The 21,442-nt window shown below is 41.2% G+C and overlaps 1 protein-coding gene across 5 annotated transcripts in view; it reads right to left on the bottom strand.

Moving 5' to 3' along the window:
* The window catches only part of mib1 (MIB E3 ubiquitin protein ligase 1), a 66,061-nt gene that overhangs the window by 41,293 nt on the left and 3,326 nt on the right, over nt 1-21,442 (bottom strand). For all 5 annotated transcript variants that reach the window (XM_061693549.1, XM_061693548.1, XM_061693547.1 and 2 more), the window contains exons 3-12: nt 20,565-20,694; nt 16,321-16,425; nt 14,871-14,937; nt 14,241-14,445; nt 13,982-14,165; nt 11,508-11,652; nt 11,293-11,426; nt 7,465-7,572; nt 7,192-7,389; nt 5,925-6,076 (exon numbers count right to left, since the gene is read on the bottom strand). In XM_061693549.1, coding sequence (XP_061549533.1) covers nt 5,925-6,076; nt 7,192-7,389; nt 7,465-7,572; nt 11,293-11,426; nt 11,508-11,652; nt 13,982-14,165; nt 14,241-14,445; nt 14,871-14,937; nt 16,321-16,425; nt 20,565-20,694 — 1,428 coding nt within the window. The remainder of the gene's footprint in view (nt 1-5,924; nt 6,077-7,191; nt 7,390-7,464; nt 7,573-11,292; nt 11,427-11,507; nt 11,653-13,981; nt 14,166-14,240; nt 14,446-14,870; nt 14,938-16,320; nt 16,426-20,564; nt 20,695-21,442) is intronic.

Consider the following 21,442-nt stretch of genomic DNA (forward strand, 5'->3'; position numbering starts at 1 on the left):
AAGGTGAAGGAGGTACACATTAAAATGAACCTAGGTTTTTCCACTTTTTCTAATTGGAAATAGATTATATTGACTTTTGTGGCTTTTCATTTTTATATTCAGTTAAACCAATTGAGATGCAGCATCTAATTTTCAAAAGGATACAAACTTTAAGGTAAAGAAATAATTGCTTTTGCATGTTACTCTCCTGTTATTTCTTTAAGCCGTAGCGGGATAATCAACCGGCAGTGGCTCACAGAATAATCAACAAATTACTTTTATGGGCGACAACGTGTAATGTAACACGGTACGAGTGTAAAGCCCGGAAAACTGCACTCAGTCGTCATTCAAACCATTTATCCTGGACTACAAATCAGTCTGCTGGACATAGACGGCCGACTAAAATGAATATTATGACTTGACACCCAGAGGGTTGCTTGAGGAGTACAAGTGTGTATGAAAGTGTTCAGATGTGGATGTGTCCGTCTGAGTGACCAGAGCGAACGCACACTTGCAGCAGGGCCCATCTGTCACGGACTGTAATTGCTTCATGACTGCAGGACATTTGACTCGAGTGCTACAGATTATTATTATCCTTTTTTTTTTTTTTTTTCACCCCAGAAATCAGTTACAATCTGTGTGTCGGGAAAAGTATAGAAAGGCACAGGGTGAATGAAAAAGTAGTAGTTGTGTGCAGGAACTATATGTGTGTGTTAAGGGTGTTTTAGAGGAGACGGCTGGCTTGATTATGGGACATCACTCTGAAGGTCTGAAGAGAGAGATATCCCACAATGCTTTGCTAAAGCTGGTAAAATGGAACCAAATCACCTCTTGAATGGATTTGGTCCCCTTCAACCAGCTGTAGCTATGCTTTGATGACTGCAGGGACGACTGAGGTGTTGCTTTTCAAACGACCCCTTGTGATTGCCATGTTCCATGCTGATTGTCTCATTTTAACAGAACAATAAAGTCATTGCTACAAACATTTTGCCATGGTCCCCCTTTTTGGTATGCTGAGCACGCCATCGGTGGTCAGTTTTCAAAAATAGCAGGACCAGACGTGTAGCGTGGGTTATTTCAGGAGCCCGCTGCTCTCACTGGCCCTGTGCGGATGGATGGCTGAGACGCCTCCTTAAATGACTGTCGTTGGATGCTAACGGCTGATTACGCACTGGGCATGGAGGCTGGCGGTTAATGCAACTCAGCGAGGTTGTGACGGCAATGTAAAACGAGCTAAATGGCCCTGCAAGTGTGTCTGAAATGGAGAAATGCTATCACCTACGCTGAGTTGGAGAGCAAATTGATACACTCTAAAACCATGCACACATGTATCTGTAGTCAATTAAACTCCAATAATGAACGGCCAAAAAGTGGTACAATTTTGAAATAAACCCAAATTTCAATGTTTAAACCATTGACACGTGAATGTCCAGAGATGTTATCTCAGTGAGCATCTAAAGGGCAGGTTTCAAACTAAAGGCCCATGGGGCACATTCTGCCCTCCACATCGTTAGATGTAGCCTGTGAAACGAGTGAAGAGACTGCCCTTGACTTCTGTTCAAAGCTAGCCATAAAAGAATAACCAAATGCAGAGGCAATTATCTAAAATGATGGGGCGAACACAGAACATGCTAGGTAAGGGACAAGAAGTGTACAGTAACTGCCTCATGCTTTAGCCACACGCCTCGTCCATAAACAAACACGGTCTAGCCAAGCTTCCGGCTAGCCATGTTTTTTGTGTTGTTTTGTTTTTTAAATAGATACGGTACAAACGTTCCAACGGCATTTAAACTGACCTGCAATAACAAGTGCCATTATTAATGTTCAGGCTGTTCAAACTGTTACTGTTGCACTTCCCTACTGCCTTCATTTCCGAAAGACAATACTACAGATGTTGCACTTTTTCAAAAAAGAAAAGACTGACGCTGCTGATGTTTCATTTTCAGTGTCATTCTAGCTGGTCTTGTTCACACAAAAGATAGGTGGTTTGTTTTGCAATTTGTTCCCTTACTGTGCCAAATGTGAACAAAAGCATGACCTTAACGCCAAGGTAAATACCGAACAGTGACTTTTGGCTTTTTTTTTTTTTTCTTTTTTAAACAACCAAACTTCTTGTGAAAATGTCACACACACAGAAAAATAAATAAACCAGAGCTCAGTTTAGTAAGTAGCAAAGTGTTACCTCACGTGTGATTTTGTTTACTTTTTGTAATGTTGGGACAGGTTTTAGGATGGCAACAACTTGAGCTGAACAAATTAATTCAGTTGAAATTATTTTCGATTAATTTAAGTTCTGAAATCAGCCAATTCAAATCATGGGTTTGTTTGACTGTGGAGGTTGCTCACCAAGTGCTTCTTCCATTGGGCATGATCAGGCTGGCTTATTTGAAATGCACAAGAGGGAAGCTGAGAAATCACCATCAATGAATAGTGACCGGTTTCAGTTTGTGATCTGTGTTATTATTCAACCATCACAGCACAGAGCAATTCCCATATGTGGTCAATCCTACTCTATTGCATTGCCATGCTAAAAGAAATGGTAAATGTTACCGTGTGAGCACAGGCATTAGGAAAAAGAAAAGAAGAAATGTTACCGTGTGAGCACAGGAAGGAGACTTGTTCAATCGGTATAGAGCAACTCCCCCCCCGCCCCCCCACCTTCAACATTTATGAGTCATGCGCTATTAATCTGTAAACTGTTTACAGTTTTCGAGCAGGTACTGGCTTCCAGTAGCCCGAGGGGAAAGACACAGAGATGAGCCAGGCTGAGACAGCAGTAAACACACTAGGTGGAGAGAAAACTCCTGTCCAAAAACCCATTGCAGCAACGTATACAGTATATATTTCTCTTACAGTTACTGGCAACTGTAAAACATGACAGCACTATGCATCAAAACACTAAGGTAGGTCTGGATGGAACTGGGTGAAAATGCAGTACATGACTAACACTAAAAAGAGACTTTAGGTCTAACAATTGCAATTGAACCAAAACAGGCCCTAAACTTCACCCCCAAAAAAGCATTTCGGACAAGACAGTTCAGTGAGCAACAAGCATTAACACAGTGCTTGGTTCTTGCTTTTCCTTTTTTTTATTATGATTTATTTTTGTTTTTTTATTTAAAATGCAACATTGGACCAGTTGTTAAAGGAGAAATGTGAGCCACTGGATTACACTTAACTGATATTGTGCAGAGACGCATCACCAATCTATCCATTCTTTGGAAATGGTGGCCCTTCACCGCCTCGCATCCAAATCATGGGTGTTGAATCTGTGTTGGGGCTGTTATGTAAATTATGCAAAATTCTGTGAAATCATTTCATACTTGATGGGTGGGCAAGCACTCCAAAAACCAACTGTGTATAGAAGTAACTAAAAAGTCTATTTTACATATGTCCCATTTAAGACGATACTACCCTGAACTCACATTCAAAGCAATAAGATGAGTCTAATGTTCGCTGCTAACACTAATTCCTACAGACTTAAAATGCTGTCTGTACATTAATAAAGGTTTTATAATTAACAGTTTGACTCTGGAAGGAATTATTTCAATTTCAATTATTTCCTAAGAGGAAAAATGAAAAAGTAAGACAAATTTGATGAGTTATACGCCAATAAAAGTCCTTTTTGCCCTTACCGCTGTTCTGTATAAATGACACTGACAACTCCAGGGGGATGAAATCAACACGTCAATTTTCCAACAGCTAAAAATTGCGGGATACTATACTGTTGCTTCAACGGATATTGTATAAAAGGCTCTGAAGCAGCTATTTTGAAGTATTTCTGTGAAAAAAGGCAATAGATTACACTTTTGTAAATCTGCGCACACCAGGTCTCTCTTTCATATCGATAATCTGAAGTGCCTCATATTACAGCGCAATCTCAAAGCACTTTTTCCACCAAAAAACACATCAAGGATACTTTTTGAAAAGAAATAAGCATTCAATTGAAACAACCACCTTTACCACTAAAACACACACCAGGTGGGTAGTTTAGCCTTAGCCTGGGGGAAGAGATTTTCAGGGCGTTAGGACTCGTGGCCAGCCAGGCTCGCTGATATTGGAGGAGCTGGAGCGTGGAATAAAAGTAAATGGGCAAACTATAGAAGGGGACGTATATCTTCTTGTCTGTGAGGTGAGCGGGGGATAGAAAGTGTATTACACACGCACGCACGCACACTCACGCACACACACACACACACACAACAGGAGCCCTGACACAGTCGCGCTGCACTCCAGCATTTTTCATTTCCAAATCCAGAGAGTCCTCCGCTGAACCCCCAGCCACCCCACCCACCACCACCGCTCTCTCTCTCTCTCTCTCTCTCTCTCTCTCTGTCTGTCTCTCTCACCCTACTTTACAAACAGCATCTTGCTGCACAAACATAAACCATAACAAACTTTTTACGCTATTTGCAAGGAAGCAATTTCAAGTCCACCTCTGCCAGCCTTAGACCTTCTTTAAATAAATACACATTTTTAAGGTTGCAAGGTATGTGCATTGAATTGCTTAAGAGTGAGCCAAGGGGCAGATTGAGCGATTTATCAGTACCTCATCACACAACACTTCTGGACAGGCTAGGTGAAAAGTACAGATTTAAAATTGTAGGAATATATATGGGAGTGGAGGGATTGCAAATAGATGCACGCCCGTCCCCTATTTACCGACCAATTCTTTTATTAGAGCCATTTTCTTTTTAGGACAGAAAAAAAAAAAAAAATTTTTTTTTTTTTTTTTTTTTAACAATCAGGATGAAACTCTCCATACTTTTAACTTTAATGTGCAATGTCTTTTTAGATTTTGTATATGCCTGGTTGATGAGTCCGACGCTGAGGGAAAAGCGAGCGTTGACAATCTATTCGATTGGCTTGAGGCAGACGTTTCGCAGTTCCTCACACCAATTAAAAGGATGCCAAGGAGGGAAGAGGGGAATGCTGTTCAGCGTAGGACTGCAAACACACTCATACACACAGCAAGATATTTAACCCTGACCCCAGACTGTCCATCAAGAACTCCATATAATAAACATGATAATGACAGGGGTCCCTTTAACGTACTTGTGGGTGTGAAAACAAAACAAACAAACACAAAAACAAAGCCAATGTGCGGGACACAGAAATAGCCACAGCCAAGGACAACTGCTAAACGCTAGATAGATAGACGCTTTAGGCCTGGAGCAACACCGAGTACATAAACAAAAGAACAAACGCTTTTCACAGTCTGTTGGGGAGATGGAACCAGAGTATAAATCATTGAAGAATGACACTGAGGTCAGAAGGAAGCCAAAAAAAAAAAAAAAACTGAGGTGCAAGGTAGCAGAAGAACAGTAGAACCTCCAAAGTCCAAGAGGTATAATTTGGAGTTCAACCAAATATTTAGAAGAAATTATGCCTCAAAAGTAGCCCGGTGTCTTCAAAGGTTGAGTGGTTTTACTTTATTTTAGTTGCATTTTACATTGATTAACTTGTAACAGTTAGGAATTAAAAATATTTTTAAAAGCCATAGAAAAATACGCAGAACACTGCATACAGAGTTAATAACGCTGGTGTGATGGGGACAGTTTATCCCCTATTGTGTTATGAAATTAGGACAACTTGGAAGTCAACCAGTGCTCAACTATGAAGGTTCCACTGTAAGACTGTGCTCTGAAATCAAACACCAATGTGAAACGCACACTGAGCAGTTGGCGTTCAATTCCAATTAAACGTTTTGTCAGCAATACTGAATCAAACCAAAAAGGATCCTGGAGGTAAATACTGTTCCCACCTCTGTTATTTAAATAAGCGTTTAGTTTGTGACCAACAAATGTACAAGGCTTGGCGCTTTGTGTAATCTACGCCTTAGTAAAAAAAGTTAAAACGAAAGTAAAAATGTGACATGGGAAGATTTGCTCGGACCCCCCTTGCAGATGGCAAGCAAATGTTGGCGGCGGATACGTGTCCCGTACCTTGGGTTCCCTCGCAGAGCGGCGTGGTGCAAGGCGTTGAAGCCGTTGTTGTTAGTGATGGTGACGTCGGCGCCCGCCTCCAGCAGCACGGACAGCATGTCGTCCCGCTTCTTGCTGATGGCATCGTGCAGGGGTGTGTCACCCTCTGAGTCCTGGACGGGAAACATTGTGTTAAAGGGACATTTATTAGTCGAAGAGCATCATTGCTTAGTAAGTCATTTTTAACTTACTGTTGCAATAGCAAGCAAAAACACCAATGCGCTTGCTAAATATTGTGTTTTTTCTTTATGTCTGTGTAGATTTTCAGTCATCCAGGTGAAGATAATCTGCAAAGGTTAAATCGAGGCAACTGGACTCTTGTTCGTTTAATTTGTTGTGTTTTTTCTTTTTTAACGTTAAAAAATTATATGCAATTATGCTATTAGGATAACGACATGGAACATTGACTTTTTAATAGCTTTATCTTATATACAAATTGTTTGGTCTTTGGAGTGCCTTCCCACCCATCAAGTAAGTGTGATATATTTATTTTATCGGCCTATTACTGAAAATGTGTCTTTGAGCAAGTCCTGAATTTTGTCAAATTGTGACATTCAGATATTTTTAAATGAAAGCATGCAGCATTAATTTGCAGTCTGGACACGAATGGGTGATCTCCTTCCCTGGAGGGAATGTCTAACTCTCCAGAAGTCTCCTAAAACATCACAAAAAGTAGCTAAATTTGTTTCTAATCACATTTTTAAAAAGAGTCACTAGAGGGGTCGGAAAAGTCAAAAACACTTGGAACCTAGGCTGTGCGAAGAGCTGCCACTTTCAAGACACTGCAGGAACATACTGTCTGAAACACTTTGTAAAAGCTAAAAGGTAAGCAGAGCTGCATTAAATTGTGTTGTCTGTGTAGATTGTCAGTCATCCAGGTCATGGTAAACAGCAAAGGCTGAATCAAGGCAACTGGACTATTTGCCAACAACAAATGTTGTTCAACAAATGATTTAAACTATTAATACAGGCAATTATAATATTATATTATTGGATGGATGCCAAATACTCAAGGTTTTCCACTATTTGTGGAGAGGCTCGGTCCAGGGTTTAGTGTACTAATATTCCTGATCCATGGCGTATTTTGACGAAAGCGTGTCACAGACATGTAATTAAAACACCTGGGAACTGTTTTAAATTGTGTGTGGAGGGGAATCATAATTTGTCTCCTTCAAGTTGATCGATGTAATTCATATTACGCAAGCAAATAAATGGTGCTGATGGATACCTGGAGGCTGGGGTGGCAGCCAAAGTCCAGCAGCGTTTTGACCACCTGCAGGTGTCCCTTGTTGACAGCTATGTGCAACGGCGTCTGCCTGCGCTTGTTCCTAGCGTTCAGGTCAGCACCGCCCCTTTGCAGCACCTCAATGACTGAGCCCTCGTCACCAAACGCTGCGTGGTGCACCGCCCGATCCCCATCTTTGTCCTGAGTACAGTAAAACACCAGTACTAAGATGCGGTGCGGCTTGGAAGACAAAAGCTTTTTGTGAGTGATGCCAACCTCGGCCTCGAGATCAACGCTATGTTTGAGCAGAAGCTTAAGAACGTCCACGTGACCGTTCTGGCTGGCTGCCTGCATGGCCGTGTGTCCAGCACACTGCCCATTCACCTGAAATAAACAATCAAACTTCATTATCATGATCGATTATCTATCCACTCAATTAGCTGTGTACAAAGTATTTGCAGGTTTAAAGAAGTCGAACAATGAAACACTTTATGCGGAGATGGCAGACTAATTTGTCAAATTACTTACAAAGAATAGAAACTATATCGATGTTTATTGTGTGGCATTTTAAAGATAGTTAAACAGGATTAAGTGTCATATTAAGGAGAATTAGAATCACGTTTTTACACAGCGATCCATTGAAATGGGCACATCAGAGCAAGTGGCATCTGGCATTAAGCCTTTGCCTTTAACACAGAACCCAGCAAAGGCCGGGACTGTGCGTGCGTTCACACAGTGAAATAGATCCGGCAATTAGATGCGTGGCAACATCATCGTCTGGTTTTATGTATAAAACCGGACAAATAAGTGACGTCAGGGGGTCCTCGGTTTATGACGGAGTTCCGTTTCAATGGTGACGAAGTAACCCGAATACAGAACGCACGGTAGCCCGTCAGTATCTTGTCCTGACGCAGTAGTGAAATCGCAATAACAAATTCTGAAACAAAACAAACAAATTCTTTGGCCGTAAATATAACACAACAAAGGAAAAACATTGGGTGTAGTGGTAACTGAGCTTTCCTTTTTGTGCACCCCGCAAACTGGTGTAGTTCATTGCATGCTGTTCGTAACCTCAGTTGTAAACCGAGAATCCCCTGTACTAGATATTAAATCTCACACCTGTCCACGAAATTCTCTTACACAATGTTCTCGTCTTGCCTCTATTGTAGCTCTGATCCAAACTCTGAAGGCAGATTATTGCTGGTGGGACTTTGTCACGTCATTGCCGTTTATATATTAAAAATGCCGTATTTTACAGGCTGTGTCTGCACTTTATGAGCTCATTGCAAAAATTATTCTATTATAAATATTCATATGGACTCATTTGAGTCTTGAGACTTCCCTTGCTTGTCCTGACAGGCAGATCACGGTCAGGCTTTGTGTTCTCAACTTTAAACAAATAGTTCTAATGAAAGACAGTAGGGCATATGACCCATCTTTAACGAACACACACACAGTTAATATGTCACGCTATGAGTGACGTTAATAGTGCAAACTAATTCTAACTAGTAACTAGTCTACGCTGAGTTTTTCTGTGTGTCAAAAAGGAGTTTGCTGTGGCTTGAGGGCGAAGTCAGGCTGGAAACGACACACGCACGTCTCTACGAAACAGGTTTGTGCCGCAGTGCACACCAATGCGCTTAGTGCCTCCTCGGGGCCCTGCGGTAATACTCCTCAGATTGAGAAGGACACAGAAGTGGGAGGATCTCAGGCCCTCTCCTAGGAGACACTTGGGCCCAATGCGCTGCGATAACAGCGTGACGCAGTCAATAGCATTCTTGTGCCAATCACAAGCCTCTTTTGCACAGCGTCAAAGCCGTAACAGAGGACCAGGCTTTTATCCGCCTTTAACTTTTACACAGAACCCAGCGAAGCAGGATATTGCTGCACCGGTGTCCACTTTGAAACAGAGACACAGAAACATCCCGCAATGAGATAATTACATGTTACATTCTGATACTACCTGCGGTTTGATTTTGTCCCTAGGTTCTACGTCACTGCCACACTGTGTATATGCTACCCTGGGGTCAAATTCTTCAGAACGTTTACATTGACTATCATAGCTATGCAGATGACACACAGTTATATAGACCAGTGTCTTCATATGACTACAGTTTGTCTGAGGTCTTGTGTCACTGACTAAAATAAATAACTGGATGAAACATCATCTCCTTCAATTAAACCGCAACAAAACCGACAATTGTTTTTGGCAGTAAAGAACAGATGATTGCCATTAGTAAACACCTAGAATCACTCTCTTTAAAAACCACAGAAAATGTCCAAAACCTTCGTGTGCTGATAAGATTCCAATCTGACTTTCAGCGGTCATATCAAATCTATTCCTAAAACAGCCTTCTACCAGCTGAAGAAGATATCCAGAGTGAAGGTTTGCATGTTCCAAGTAGACCGGGAGAAGCTTATCCATTCCTTTATCTCTAGTAGACTTGACTATTGAAACGGTCTTCCGACTGGACTATCCCAAAAGAGCATTAAACAGGTGCAGCTCATTCAACACTCTTGGGTTCTGACCAAAACAAAGAGATCAGAGCATATTACTCCAGTTCTAAAGTCTCTCCACTGGCTCCCACTCACCTGTAGAATAGACTTTAAAGTTCTGCCACTGGTCTATAAATCACTGAATGATTTAAGCCCTGAATATGAATACATTAAAGAATTGCTACTGGTACATAAACCCAGTAGGACTCTGAGACCTACAGACTCAGGCCAGATAATGGAGCACAGAGTCCAACGCAAACATGGTGAAGCAGCAATTAGCGATTATGCTGCAAATAAGTTAAAGAAATTGCCAACTGAAGTGCAGTTAGCCCCAGTTGTGAATATTTTAAGTCCAGGTTAAAAACTACTCTCATGCTTATGAATGAGCATTTTAGAGCATTTTCTTTTTCTTTTGTTTTTATGTAGGTTTTTTTTTTTGTTACTGTTTTTTTTTTAATCCTATGCTATCAGAATAAAAAAAAAATTCTACTGTTTAATGCACAACATGTTAAAACGAGTCTGTCATCTGGTTTAAGTTGGACATCTATGCACTTTGTCAATTGAATGAAAATTACAATAAATGGCGTAAGGCTTGCAAAATGACTGGATCAGATTTGCGTGTATTTGTGAAAAAGTTAATTGATTAATTATGTACCTGCTCACTTGGTGGTTGCTACATGCCCACTCCCCTCTGGAAAAATTGCACAGTGACAACACAGTTGCGCCTTGTGCAAAGCTTAAACTTTGTGTCAGAGGAGTGGCAGTTCCTCACGCCAATGGCTTCAGTTTATTTTGGGAGAAATTCCTAAGCATTTTCGAACCAGAATTGTGCTGTGTTTGGGCCCATTTCATGAAGGATGGCGTTGTACAGTAAGGTTTTACACACTGCTGGAAGTGCATTTCCAGGTTTGGGGCGAGCAAGCCAGCTGGGCAGGTTTGGGGCGAGCAAGCCAGCTGGGCAGCTGTCGCACCACCAAGCCATGCAAATATATTATCTAAAAGCATATGTGTTGTGTTTTACAACGATTTGTGCGTCAAACGTGTGTCTTACGATTTAAGCACAAATATGTGAATGAGGCCAATTGTGTTTGTGATGTCTTCAACATCGAGTGAAAATAAACACAACAGCCCGCAAAATCCAGCTGAGTGCCTGTCTTATTCATTCCCTGCGCCTGTGAGTGCGGGAAAAAAAACTAGGTTAAGCCTCGAATTTGGAGGCCATAAACTTTTGCCCTTCAGCAGCCAGCTGCGCCTCCCGCGCGTGCTTACCATCCCAGGTCCAAAGGCTAACGAGTGGGATGACTAATATTTTCGAAATGCTAAAAAAAGAGAGTATTATTCCTCAATTAAATCGGTATTTCAAGAAGAAATTACATCCAAAGCCCGAGGCTGCGAGCTAAACCTCAACACATTAAAATGCACGAGCCAGCTGTAAAAAAACGAAGTGCCTCATGGTTATTATTGAGAAATATAATATGAGCATGTATAGCTGATGATTGGGGGAGTGGGGAATGGCTCCCAAAGTGCCAACTTTCATTTTCAACAGCAGCCCGTTTAGGCTGGGCAGAAACTATATGCGCCCCCGGGTGGTAACAAAACAGCACTTACGTCAACGTCTGGTCTCTTCAAAATGTCCTCCACCTTGGCCAGATCTCCATTGGCTGCCGCCTTGACCAGCTCCTCGTTGATGTCGCCGGACTCCTGCGTCTCAAACAGTTTCTTAAGCAGCTGGGAGAGACGCTCTGGACAAACAGGAATCGGGGAAAACATCATAAAGCCTCACAGTGTCAAAGTCATGGCGTACAGGTAGCGCTGGCACGAACCTCCGGATGCATTGCTAACAGCGGAGCCCGAGGGAGCAATCTTGGTAACGGCGGCAGGATTGTACGTCCACGACGTCCCGCACACCTCCACCTTCAGGTCGCTGTCGGAGTAGATCTGTTGCACGCGGCCCACCTTCCCCAGGGTCTGTTGATAAATGTTGTGACAAAACTCATTAAATTAGTTGTCTTAGGGCTATGTGATATAAACGTACATACAGAGAGAGAGAGAGAGAGAGAGAGAGAGAGAGAGAGAGAGAGAGAGAGAGAGAGAGAGAGAGAGAGTGCAAGACAGAATGGTAAAATAATGTAAAAATAAGGGTGGAAGGCGTGAAAATGAGACAAAGCTCACAGCAAAAATAAAACCTGACAAATAACAATAAAAGATCACCATATGTTATTATTAAAAGGACAATCCATTTCAGTGATGAATTAAAAAAAGGGACACATCTCAACTTCGGAAGCTATTCACCATCCGCATAGCAAACCCTCAACAGAGAATGTCTCAATTCAGATCAGGAGAGACACTTTGGAGTTTGTCGAGCTTTGTGTGTGCTGGTCATCAATAACAAGGACTGCTCAGGCTCATTAGGTAGAGACAGGTGGCATCTTGCAGTAGATAAATTGCTATTAGTTACATCAAAGATTCTGGACACCAATCACGCTTCATGATAAAAGGCGCCATTGAAAAAATACATTGGTCTTAAAAAACAGCCCGTTTTGAAGGGCGGCTGTCAAATGGGCGCCAGTAGCAAGGGGAAAATTGTACATTTCCTCAAAAATTGTGATTTCCACTGTGGCCAAACCAAAATGCATGAAAAAGAAATGAATCGAAGAGGATTAAGGTGATGAGTACGTCACAACAGCGTAGCAATCCCCATATCCGCAATGCGGGGACAGGGGTGTGACGTTTAATGCTTGGCACTCATGACACAGCAATTGTCGCTGTTCGATATGTTTTTTTGTACCAGACCTTAGCTCTGATGTGACAATATTGCAAGAGAGGCTAAACTAGCACATGCTACGGAAAATTGACTTTTTAATGGCTTGTATACAAATATTTGGGTCTCTGTAGTACCTGCCTTCCTGTCATGTGTGAAATTAAACAACAAAGTAAATATTTTATTATCAGCCTATATCTGTGTTTGTGAGCAAGTGGAAACGCCATTCATTTGTAGTCTAGACGCGAAGGGGTGAACATTTCCTGCCCTGGAGGAAGTCTCACAGTCTCCAGAAGTCTCCTATACACCACAAAAAGCAGTAGATTTTTTTGCTCATCATTTTTTGGAAAAATAGCCGGAAATCTCGCTTAACATAGCACCAAAGTTGCTAAATTGGCAACACAGAATAGCCGCTTTCTTTTTTCCATGGTAACCAAACGTCATACTTAGCATTTGCATGAGAAAGAATCTCGAATCCTGACAAAACAAAGCGATTTCAACCAGAGAGTAATAAATGGGTATTTAGTTTACTGGAATTCTTTATTCTTTGTGTATTCTGATGGAATAATGTAAGAGATGTTTTAAGACACCTGAGAACTGTTCTTAACTGTAAAAAAAGATAAATAAATATATATATATATATATATATATATATATATATATAAACTATGTACAGAAAAAGCATAAAATCATTGCAATATCATTGACTGACTGAGCTGGTCTTTTACCTTAAAAATATTTTAGAACTGATAGCATGCACATTTTCTCAAATTGTCAGGGATTAAGGAAAACGTCTGGATTTCTAATATGCATCTACGCTGCTTTGTACATACCAATCATCAGGCCAAATTTGAGCCCCCCCCCCCCTTTCCGACAAAGCCAGGAATGGCCCGGTTTTGGGAAGTCTTGACAAGATTATCCTGTGCGATTATCCTGTGGTGTTGGGATCTGTTAAGAAGGATATTTCCTGCCCCGACCGAGCTCCTCGCAAAATGGTTGGGGTGACAATCGTAAATGTTAAACGGGTTCAGTATTTCTCATTGCAAATCCTTATATGCGTGGTTGGACCGAACCACAGACTCAGAGTTTGTGGCACGAAACGGAACGATAGCTAAACAGGAAACTCACTGAAGCTCGTGCTGTTGCCGGAATCAAAAATAATTACTTTAATTGGCTGTGTTGAGTGTTTGTATAATGTGTCTAACAAGTCATTTACCACAATAAAAATGACAATGAGTGTGCCATTGCTATGCAGTTGCCAGAAAAGCTACCAGCTAGCTTAGCTTCTTCTATTTATTCTTCTTCTACTAACTACTCTCTCTTTGTATTTTCCAGCATTCAGGATGCCTTGTGGCACCATCCTGCCTTTAACAGGTCAGTCCCAATGTGTTATGACAGACGTTGTTGTGTGTGTTGGTTTGTCATCGCAGGTACGGCACACACAGTGACTTTTTGGGGTCTCTTACATTTAAAGACTGCGTTATACAGATGTTAAACATCAATATGCGTGTCCCCCGCTTAAGCAAAAAGACTTACAGGAAGCATGGCCTCTGCCCATTCTCCGTGGCCTTTTTGTAGCAGCTTGATGCGGTCAATGTCATAGCAAATCTGAACCAGGTCGCCCACCAGGAACTGGGAAGCGCCTCCCTCCGCCCCAGCGGCTACTTCGCCGCTACGTACAACATTGGCTTTCGTTAGTACGGCGGGGTTGAATGTCCACCTGTGGACAGGAAAATTTACTTCATTGACACATCCCATTTAATTTCACTTTGTATCACAAAATCTGAGGACTCACCTGTTCCCGCTGGGATACTGCACCACGATGTCGTGGTCTTCGTCGATGCCGCACACTGTGCCGGTGGTGGTGAGTGTCTCGAACATGCCGTCGGTCCAGCCGCCGTGGCCGTGCTGCAGCGACTGGACGATTTCCAGGTCCAAGTCGATGTTGACTAGGTCTCCGATCTGAAGACCGCCGGGGTTCCTGTTCCCATTCTGCTCGCCTGTGAGGCACAAAAAAATGAAAGCTATTTATCAAAAGATGTATTTCCAATCACTAGAATTACATCAGAATAACAATTTCTACACAACTTGGGGTGAAATGTTGTTACAAACCATAAATTACATGGGGCCAAAAACAATAAATGTAATATTTACTGCATGAAAGGAAATATTACGCACATTAATGGCACCATTTAACTTTAAAGTCGTATAATTTATGTATGGCAGGAGAGAAAAAAAATAAAAATAAAACTCATACGGAAACTGTATTGAAACCAAGCAACTAGGTGGTGCTACCACCTAGTGGCCATGCATGCTTCCCTACATCAGAACCTCCACTTGCTGCCCTTGGATTTGTTTCAGCACAGCAATAGTTGAGAGAAGTAGCCTGATAATGCCAAAGAACGGTCCCACATGGCTTACTTACCCAACACGGGACAGTGGTCTCTGTAAAAGGAACCTCCTTTGGCGTCCTGAACGCATTTCAGGTCCGACTGCAAGAAACAAGAAGCAGAGTCAGTGGCCCATGGGAGTTCTACCACCCGAAGGGCACAAGCATAAATAATAAAAACACAGACGGCAGACACTTAAAGTTGCTGCTGTAGGAATGTGTTTGCTCAGAGCAATAATATCAGCAACATGGCGGAGAGGAGAGGAGAGTCAGTGAAACGCTACGTTGCTGCGACACAATGTGAATGTGTTGCAGAGTTGAAGGGAAGAAGCAGTATTCCTGTTGTGAGAACATCCTATTGTAACAAGCCAACCGGACACATTTTAACTTAGGATTGTGTGCACAGACCCTTTATTTTAGATACATTTAAACAAAATGTGCCTCGAAAGTCGAAATAGGCCCCTCCGATATATCAGTGAAGCAAGCAAGGACTCTAACTGTGTGATTTGCTTTTTCTTTGGGACACTTATTCCAATTCCAAAAGAAGCAAATCATGTTAAGAGAAGAATGTTATAAGTTGGATGAAGTCAGAAGACTTGCATTCAGACACAGTACAGTAAGCCTCCAGCAGTGACCCAATACTTTTGTCACCATACCCATCTATTGTTTTTCAACAATGGTTAAACTTCTTTTTACGCCTCACACAATTCAAAACACACAATTCCTTGTGTGTTTTGAACATACTTGGCAAATAAAGATGATTCTGATTCTGACTTCAAGAAAGGAAAGGTACTATTGAGATGGGAAGCACCTTCATCGTGACTGTTAAGATTGAGCATTTTATTCCTTCCTGTTAAAATAGATAGCACTAAACTTTTTTTTCCACACTTGAATGACAGTTAAGGATGATACATGGGCTGTTGAGATTCAAAACCTCTCAAGCGTGAGGCACAAGTGTTGAGTGAGGTGCAACTGCGAGGCAAAACGCCTTTGTTATCAGATAGTGTTTTATTGGTTTGTCTTTTTATTATCGGTGGTTAATGTAGTTATACGCTTGTATGACAGTTAAGAATGTTACCTAACATATTGCCTCTACTGTTAATAAAGGCTTTATAATAGAGATTGTTCGGCCCGCAAACTGATTATTTCCATTGCCCTTTTTTCCTATAGGAACAGATTTTGCTCAACCTTAGAGGTTCAACTGTATTAGAATAACAAAATGACAAATCGGTTATACAACCAGAAAACCCGGTTGGCTTCTTTCACTAAAGAAGATACAGATGGCTTCCACCTCCGGCTGCTTGCGCATACAATGGGGGCCAAGCCCAGTGTGGGTCTCACAAAGGCTTCGGCGGGGGGGGGGGGGGGAATGAAGAAATAAAAAATAAGGGGTCCCCACTCTGCGGCCAAACACAAAAGCCACCTGACAGCTGATGTATTGAAGGACGGCGTGTCTGAATGTGTGTGCGTGTATGTGTGTGCTCACCATTCCTTCAAAACCGACACGGTAAAGGTTCTTGGCCCCATTGTCCCATAGTACGTAGGCAGCGCTATGGGGGCTGGCTGCACTCCAGTCCTGAATCTCAGTCACCTGTTAAAGAAGAAGAGGAATTGCAACTATCTGACATATTCATTTTTGCACAGCTGTAACGTGACCACACCAGACTTCACTTCACCCAGCGTCAAAGGATTAATTCAGTATGTGTGTCTTGAGAAATGGTGGTACAGGAAGAAGAATGTTCACAGGAAGTAGGTAGACTAATTTAAAGAAGACTGGCGGTCTAAGTACTTTTGCCTAGTGTTAAACGGGGTACACACATACTAGGGGTTGAACGAATGAAATATTTTTTTGAAGTCAACTATAATGTGATGAAAGTCGAGTCAATGGCAATTAATCGTTGATGTCGTCGATATTTTTCAGCACAGTACATCGGTCCCCAAACGTTTTTGCGCCTCGGTTTCGGGTTAACACATTTTGATGGACTGGTGGGACTTGTGTTTCTTTTTTTTTTTTTTTTTTTTTTAGTGGGACTTGTGTTTCTTTTCAACAAACCGGACAATTCGGCAGAATTTGTCAACAAAAGCAGATTCTTGAATGTCTCTAAATAATTATCCTGAGTGAGTATCCTGTAGTGTAGGTTGTGTTAAGAGTGGTTTGTCCCTCATCCTCAGAAAAGGGTCAGTAATCAATTGTAAATGTTAAACCTTTTAATTATTTACAATGACAAATTCTTGTGTGTGTAATCAACACCAAGTTGGGCCTAGCTAAGAATTCTGTGATTGTGGCATGAAGCGTAATGAAAGCTAATTAGGAGTCCACCTGACACACGGGCTGTTGCCTGTCGAATTTTTCGGTGCGGTTATTATAGTGGTTGTGTGTGTGGTGTGCTGCGTTGGTTTTCTCAAGTACACCACATACTAAAAGAGAACACACATGCCAAAACTTCCTGTTCATGTGTGGGGCCTCTCACCTTTGAAAACTTGGTCAATTGTATGGATCGTACAGTACCGCGTTTTAGTAGTCATGTGGATGACTGAGCAAAAATGCCAATGGGGTTAGGCTACGTTTATGTTTAGTGCCGTTACTTTTTTACTTTGTTTCTACTTCCATTATTAGGTTCAAATAGCAATGTGACAAGTGGCCGGCATCTTGGTTGAAAAAACATGGAATGAGCTCTTCAAACACCTCTAAAATCATCCATAGCAAATAAATTCACGGAATAAAGGGCAAGTGACTCAGTTCAAAACTGCACAGTAATTTTTAGGGGTCAGTTTAAAAATCTTTTGGCCCTTACGAACTTAATGGTGGATATTTTCAACTGAAACTGAAACTAATCGGGGGAGGGGTTCACCAAGTAGAAGATGAAAGGTAAATATCGATTATAGCTGTGGAAATCCATGTGAGGATGTCGAAGATGTAAAACAATTCAGCTTTTCTGGGTGAGCACTGACATTCCACCACGGTTAAGTATATTCCTTAGGCTTATAGAAACTAGGCTTTACACGATCAGGATTTTTGGGGCCGATCAGCGAGTTTAAAAAAACGATAACCGATCACCGATCCGATCACATGATGGAGGAATGTGTTTATTTAAATGACCTGTTCACTTACTGTATATACTTATGTACTTAATTGCTCAAATATATATCTTTGACAGACAGAACAAATGAATGGTCTTCTATTAAATGGCAGGAAGTAAATACAGTAATTAATGGATCCACTTTTTGTGACATTTTTGTTTGTTGGTGTGCCATGAGATTTTTCAATTGTAAAATATGTTCCTTGGCTCCATAAAGGTTGGAAATCACTGCTCTAGTCAGATAGTGTATTCTAATCAGTCAGGTAAAACCAATATTAGAACATGACAGAAATAATGGGTGCTAACTTACTGTAATTAAACAATTTTTAATTAAATTATTTTACTCACACCGAAACTTTAGAGCATGATTCGACAGAACGGCGGCATGTTTACGTACAACCGTTCATGCAAGCACTAGCTTGCTAGGCTACATAACGTTTTTGTTGTCTGCTTGCGAGCCGTATCTTATTAAAAGAACGTGAACATACCTGAAGCAAGCCTTAAATTAACATCCTCTCCTGCGCACCGGTGACCACCAACACACATTTTTCCCCATTTTGTTCTTACAAAAACACGGCACCGGTGCTGTGTTTTTGTCATCGCCATGGTAACGAGTGTATCCGGTCGCGTTTGCGTTGACACGATGAAGCCCAGTGATGGGAAAAAACGGGATGCGGTGTATCGGAATACAAGATTTTATTGCAGTAGTCTGACATAGTGCAATCGTGAAAGAGCACATTTGTCTTGTAGTCTCATCCGGCATTACGTGTTGTCTGTCTCAGACATGTTGTCTGTTCCACACCACCGACATGTTTTTGTGTTTTTAAATAACTTTATTGGCCGTCAGATATTTGCAGGACTACGCCAAAAGACACGCGACAAGGCTAAAAATAAACTAGCTTTTGGATTCAAATATACTGTGCACGATGGCGACGCGGAGTAAATGTCTTTTGCGGAGCCAATCAATGACATTGATCTGATCGGCAAATGATGACATTAAAGCTTATCGGCCGATACCGTTAAGGCCGATAAAAATTGGTGTGACTGCTCATAATTGGTGTAACTGCTCATATCCCAAAAGTCGTCAATCACTGAGTTTTCACTGACGTCTCCATTCAATTACAGGAACAGAGAAAAAGGTTATTTTGAAAATAGGCGTGAATAAAGGATTTGGGTCGCCTGTGACGACATGTTACGCGCATTTAAGTGCATCTGTTTGTACGGCTTTCTAAGAAGGCTCAGTGAGTGAAGATGAAGAGTGCGACTTTAGCTTCTCATGCTAGCTGCCATATGCTTGGTGACTTGTGGTTACAGGTAGAGTATTACTAGATTAACAATTTCCATTATTATAGCAGTTGATTTTTTTGACAATAATGATATTGAAAAGTTGCTTAACGCTATTATGTGGTATGACAAACATACCCATTTAAGGTTTAAAAATCTACAAAAACATTTCTCAAATGTATAAAGAAATAAAAATAAGAAATTCTGGCCATATTTTTGTTCTTTTCTTATTTTTATTGTATACATTTTTAAGAAAAATCATCAACATGCATGTAGATTTTTGGTCTAAAGAAACAAACATAAGAGGGACCATATGCTTGTCATGTGATGTCAAACGGTAGAATATTGGGTTTTAACTTTTTTTTTAATTTCATTGGTGGTTGATTGTTTTGGCAATTAATAATTCTAAAATGTTACTTAACCCTCCTGTATAGTGTTAAATTGATCAGTTTAAAACAAAATCTAAAAATCAAGGACATTTTGAATATTTTAAAAATAATAAAATAAGATAAACTTCCAACTTATTTTTCTTCTTTATATATTGTTGCATATTGTATTTATTTATAACATTTTAAATGTCAAACAACAGGAAGGATTTGTTATTCCAAATCGTAACGATGTCAATGGTGAGTTTTAGGTATTGGAAGTTGACCAAATCAGGTCAGTGAATGGGTTGTGGTACTTGACTAATAATAAAGTAAATAAAGTTCCATGAGATAAATAGCATCAGAGTAAATTAATTTATTCATGAAAAACGTGTGCCCCAAGTAAATGCAGAAGCCTATCTATTACCAGCCCCTCGCAGAGGTAATTGATTAATGGGTCTAGTTAATATTAGGGCTAAACTAACAGTGCATCTGAGCAGCGGGACATGCGATAATGGTTTTCGGTGGGAGGGGTTGGCGGCGTGCGATAACTGCTGCCGGCGTCATAAAATAGTGATGAGGTATGCCATTAAATAACACAGCAAAAGTCCTAAATTGCCGAGAGGGGATCTTAAAATATGCTCGGGACCAGAGCCGAGTCAATGTCAGTGTATAGTACAGATACCGAACAACAAGTGCAACCTCATCTGTCACCGGAATGACTTCATAACGACTTTTACGCGCAGCATTAGTCAGGATTAATATGAATCAGCGAGATGAAAGGCGTCGTTATCTAAGACCAATACGTAATTCAAAAGGAAGGCTTCCATTCAACATGTTTTTGCAGACTTCCACGTTTGAAAAATACATACATAAAGGCTTACTTTAGGTATACGTAATCTTTAAACAGATACAGCAAGGGTCACGTGTTTCGCTATATGGACAGCAACACTGTCGTAGAATCACGTGTTTTGGAGACATCTTACTGGCCCGTACGTTACCTTTCCTCGCCTTCCGTTGCCTCCATCCTGGTCTTCCCACTGCCAGTCGACACCTCGCACTACCCGGCCGCCAGTGAAAATCCCCCTGGCAGTGATTTTCTTTGACTTGCGCCTTGACTCCAGCAGCACTCTGCCCACACCGAGAAAAATACCCCATTGAGTCACTCGGGTTTTCCTAAGAAGTTGTGCCCGAGTGTGACACATTTTTAAATACATATCCTATGTTGATATGTCGCTTATGTCAGTTAAGGTGCCAAAGAGGAAATCGGATTTCAAATGGGAAATCTTAAGGTGAAAGAAGCCATAGAGGACACGATGGTTTCTTTTTTCCCCCACAATTAAAACAGTTCTCACTCGCAGTTTGTCAAGAATCAAGAATTATGGCACCCTTTTCACCCTCTTTTTCAAGACTTTCAGAAATTCATCTGTTTTAAGAGGGCGATCCTGTCTTATGCAAATGAGCTACTGCGCACCCCACTGCCCTCTACCGCGCGGTGTGCCAAAGTAATGATGACTTTCGTTTCCACGACATACAGAATGATCATGTATTTTCACTTGTAGAGGCAGCACTTCATCACCAAGCCCCTGAACACTTGTCAATTGGTCATGTTTCCGTGTAGTCCTATCGTCCCTTGAAAATGGCAGATTTTCACCCAGCAGCCAAATCACAGGCAGAGAAACTGGGGACAGAATTATATGAATGAGATGTACCGTTACACCACAATGCGGCTAATTGCAGAATGGCTCGCTCGCGGGCACATTCTCCGAAATATGAAGATAACGAGAGTCAATCACATCCAGACACAATACTTTGATGCTAGTCAACGTATAATAAAATATTAATAAGAATTCATTTGCAGGAATAATCATGCTAGTGA

The sequence above is a fragment of the Phycodurus eques genome, chromosome 13 (assembly GCF_024500275.1).
Source record: "Phycodurus eques isolate BA_2022a chromosome 13, UOR_Pequ_1.1, whole genome shotgun sequence".
Classification (NCBI taxonomy): Eukaryota; Metazoa; Chordata; class Actinopteri; order Syngnathiformes; family Syngnathidae; genus Phycodurus; species Phycodurus eques.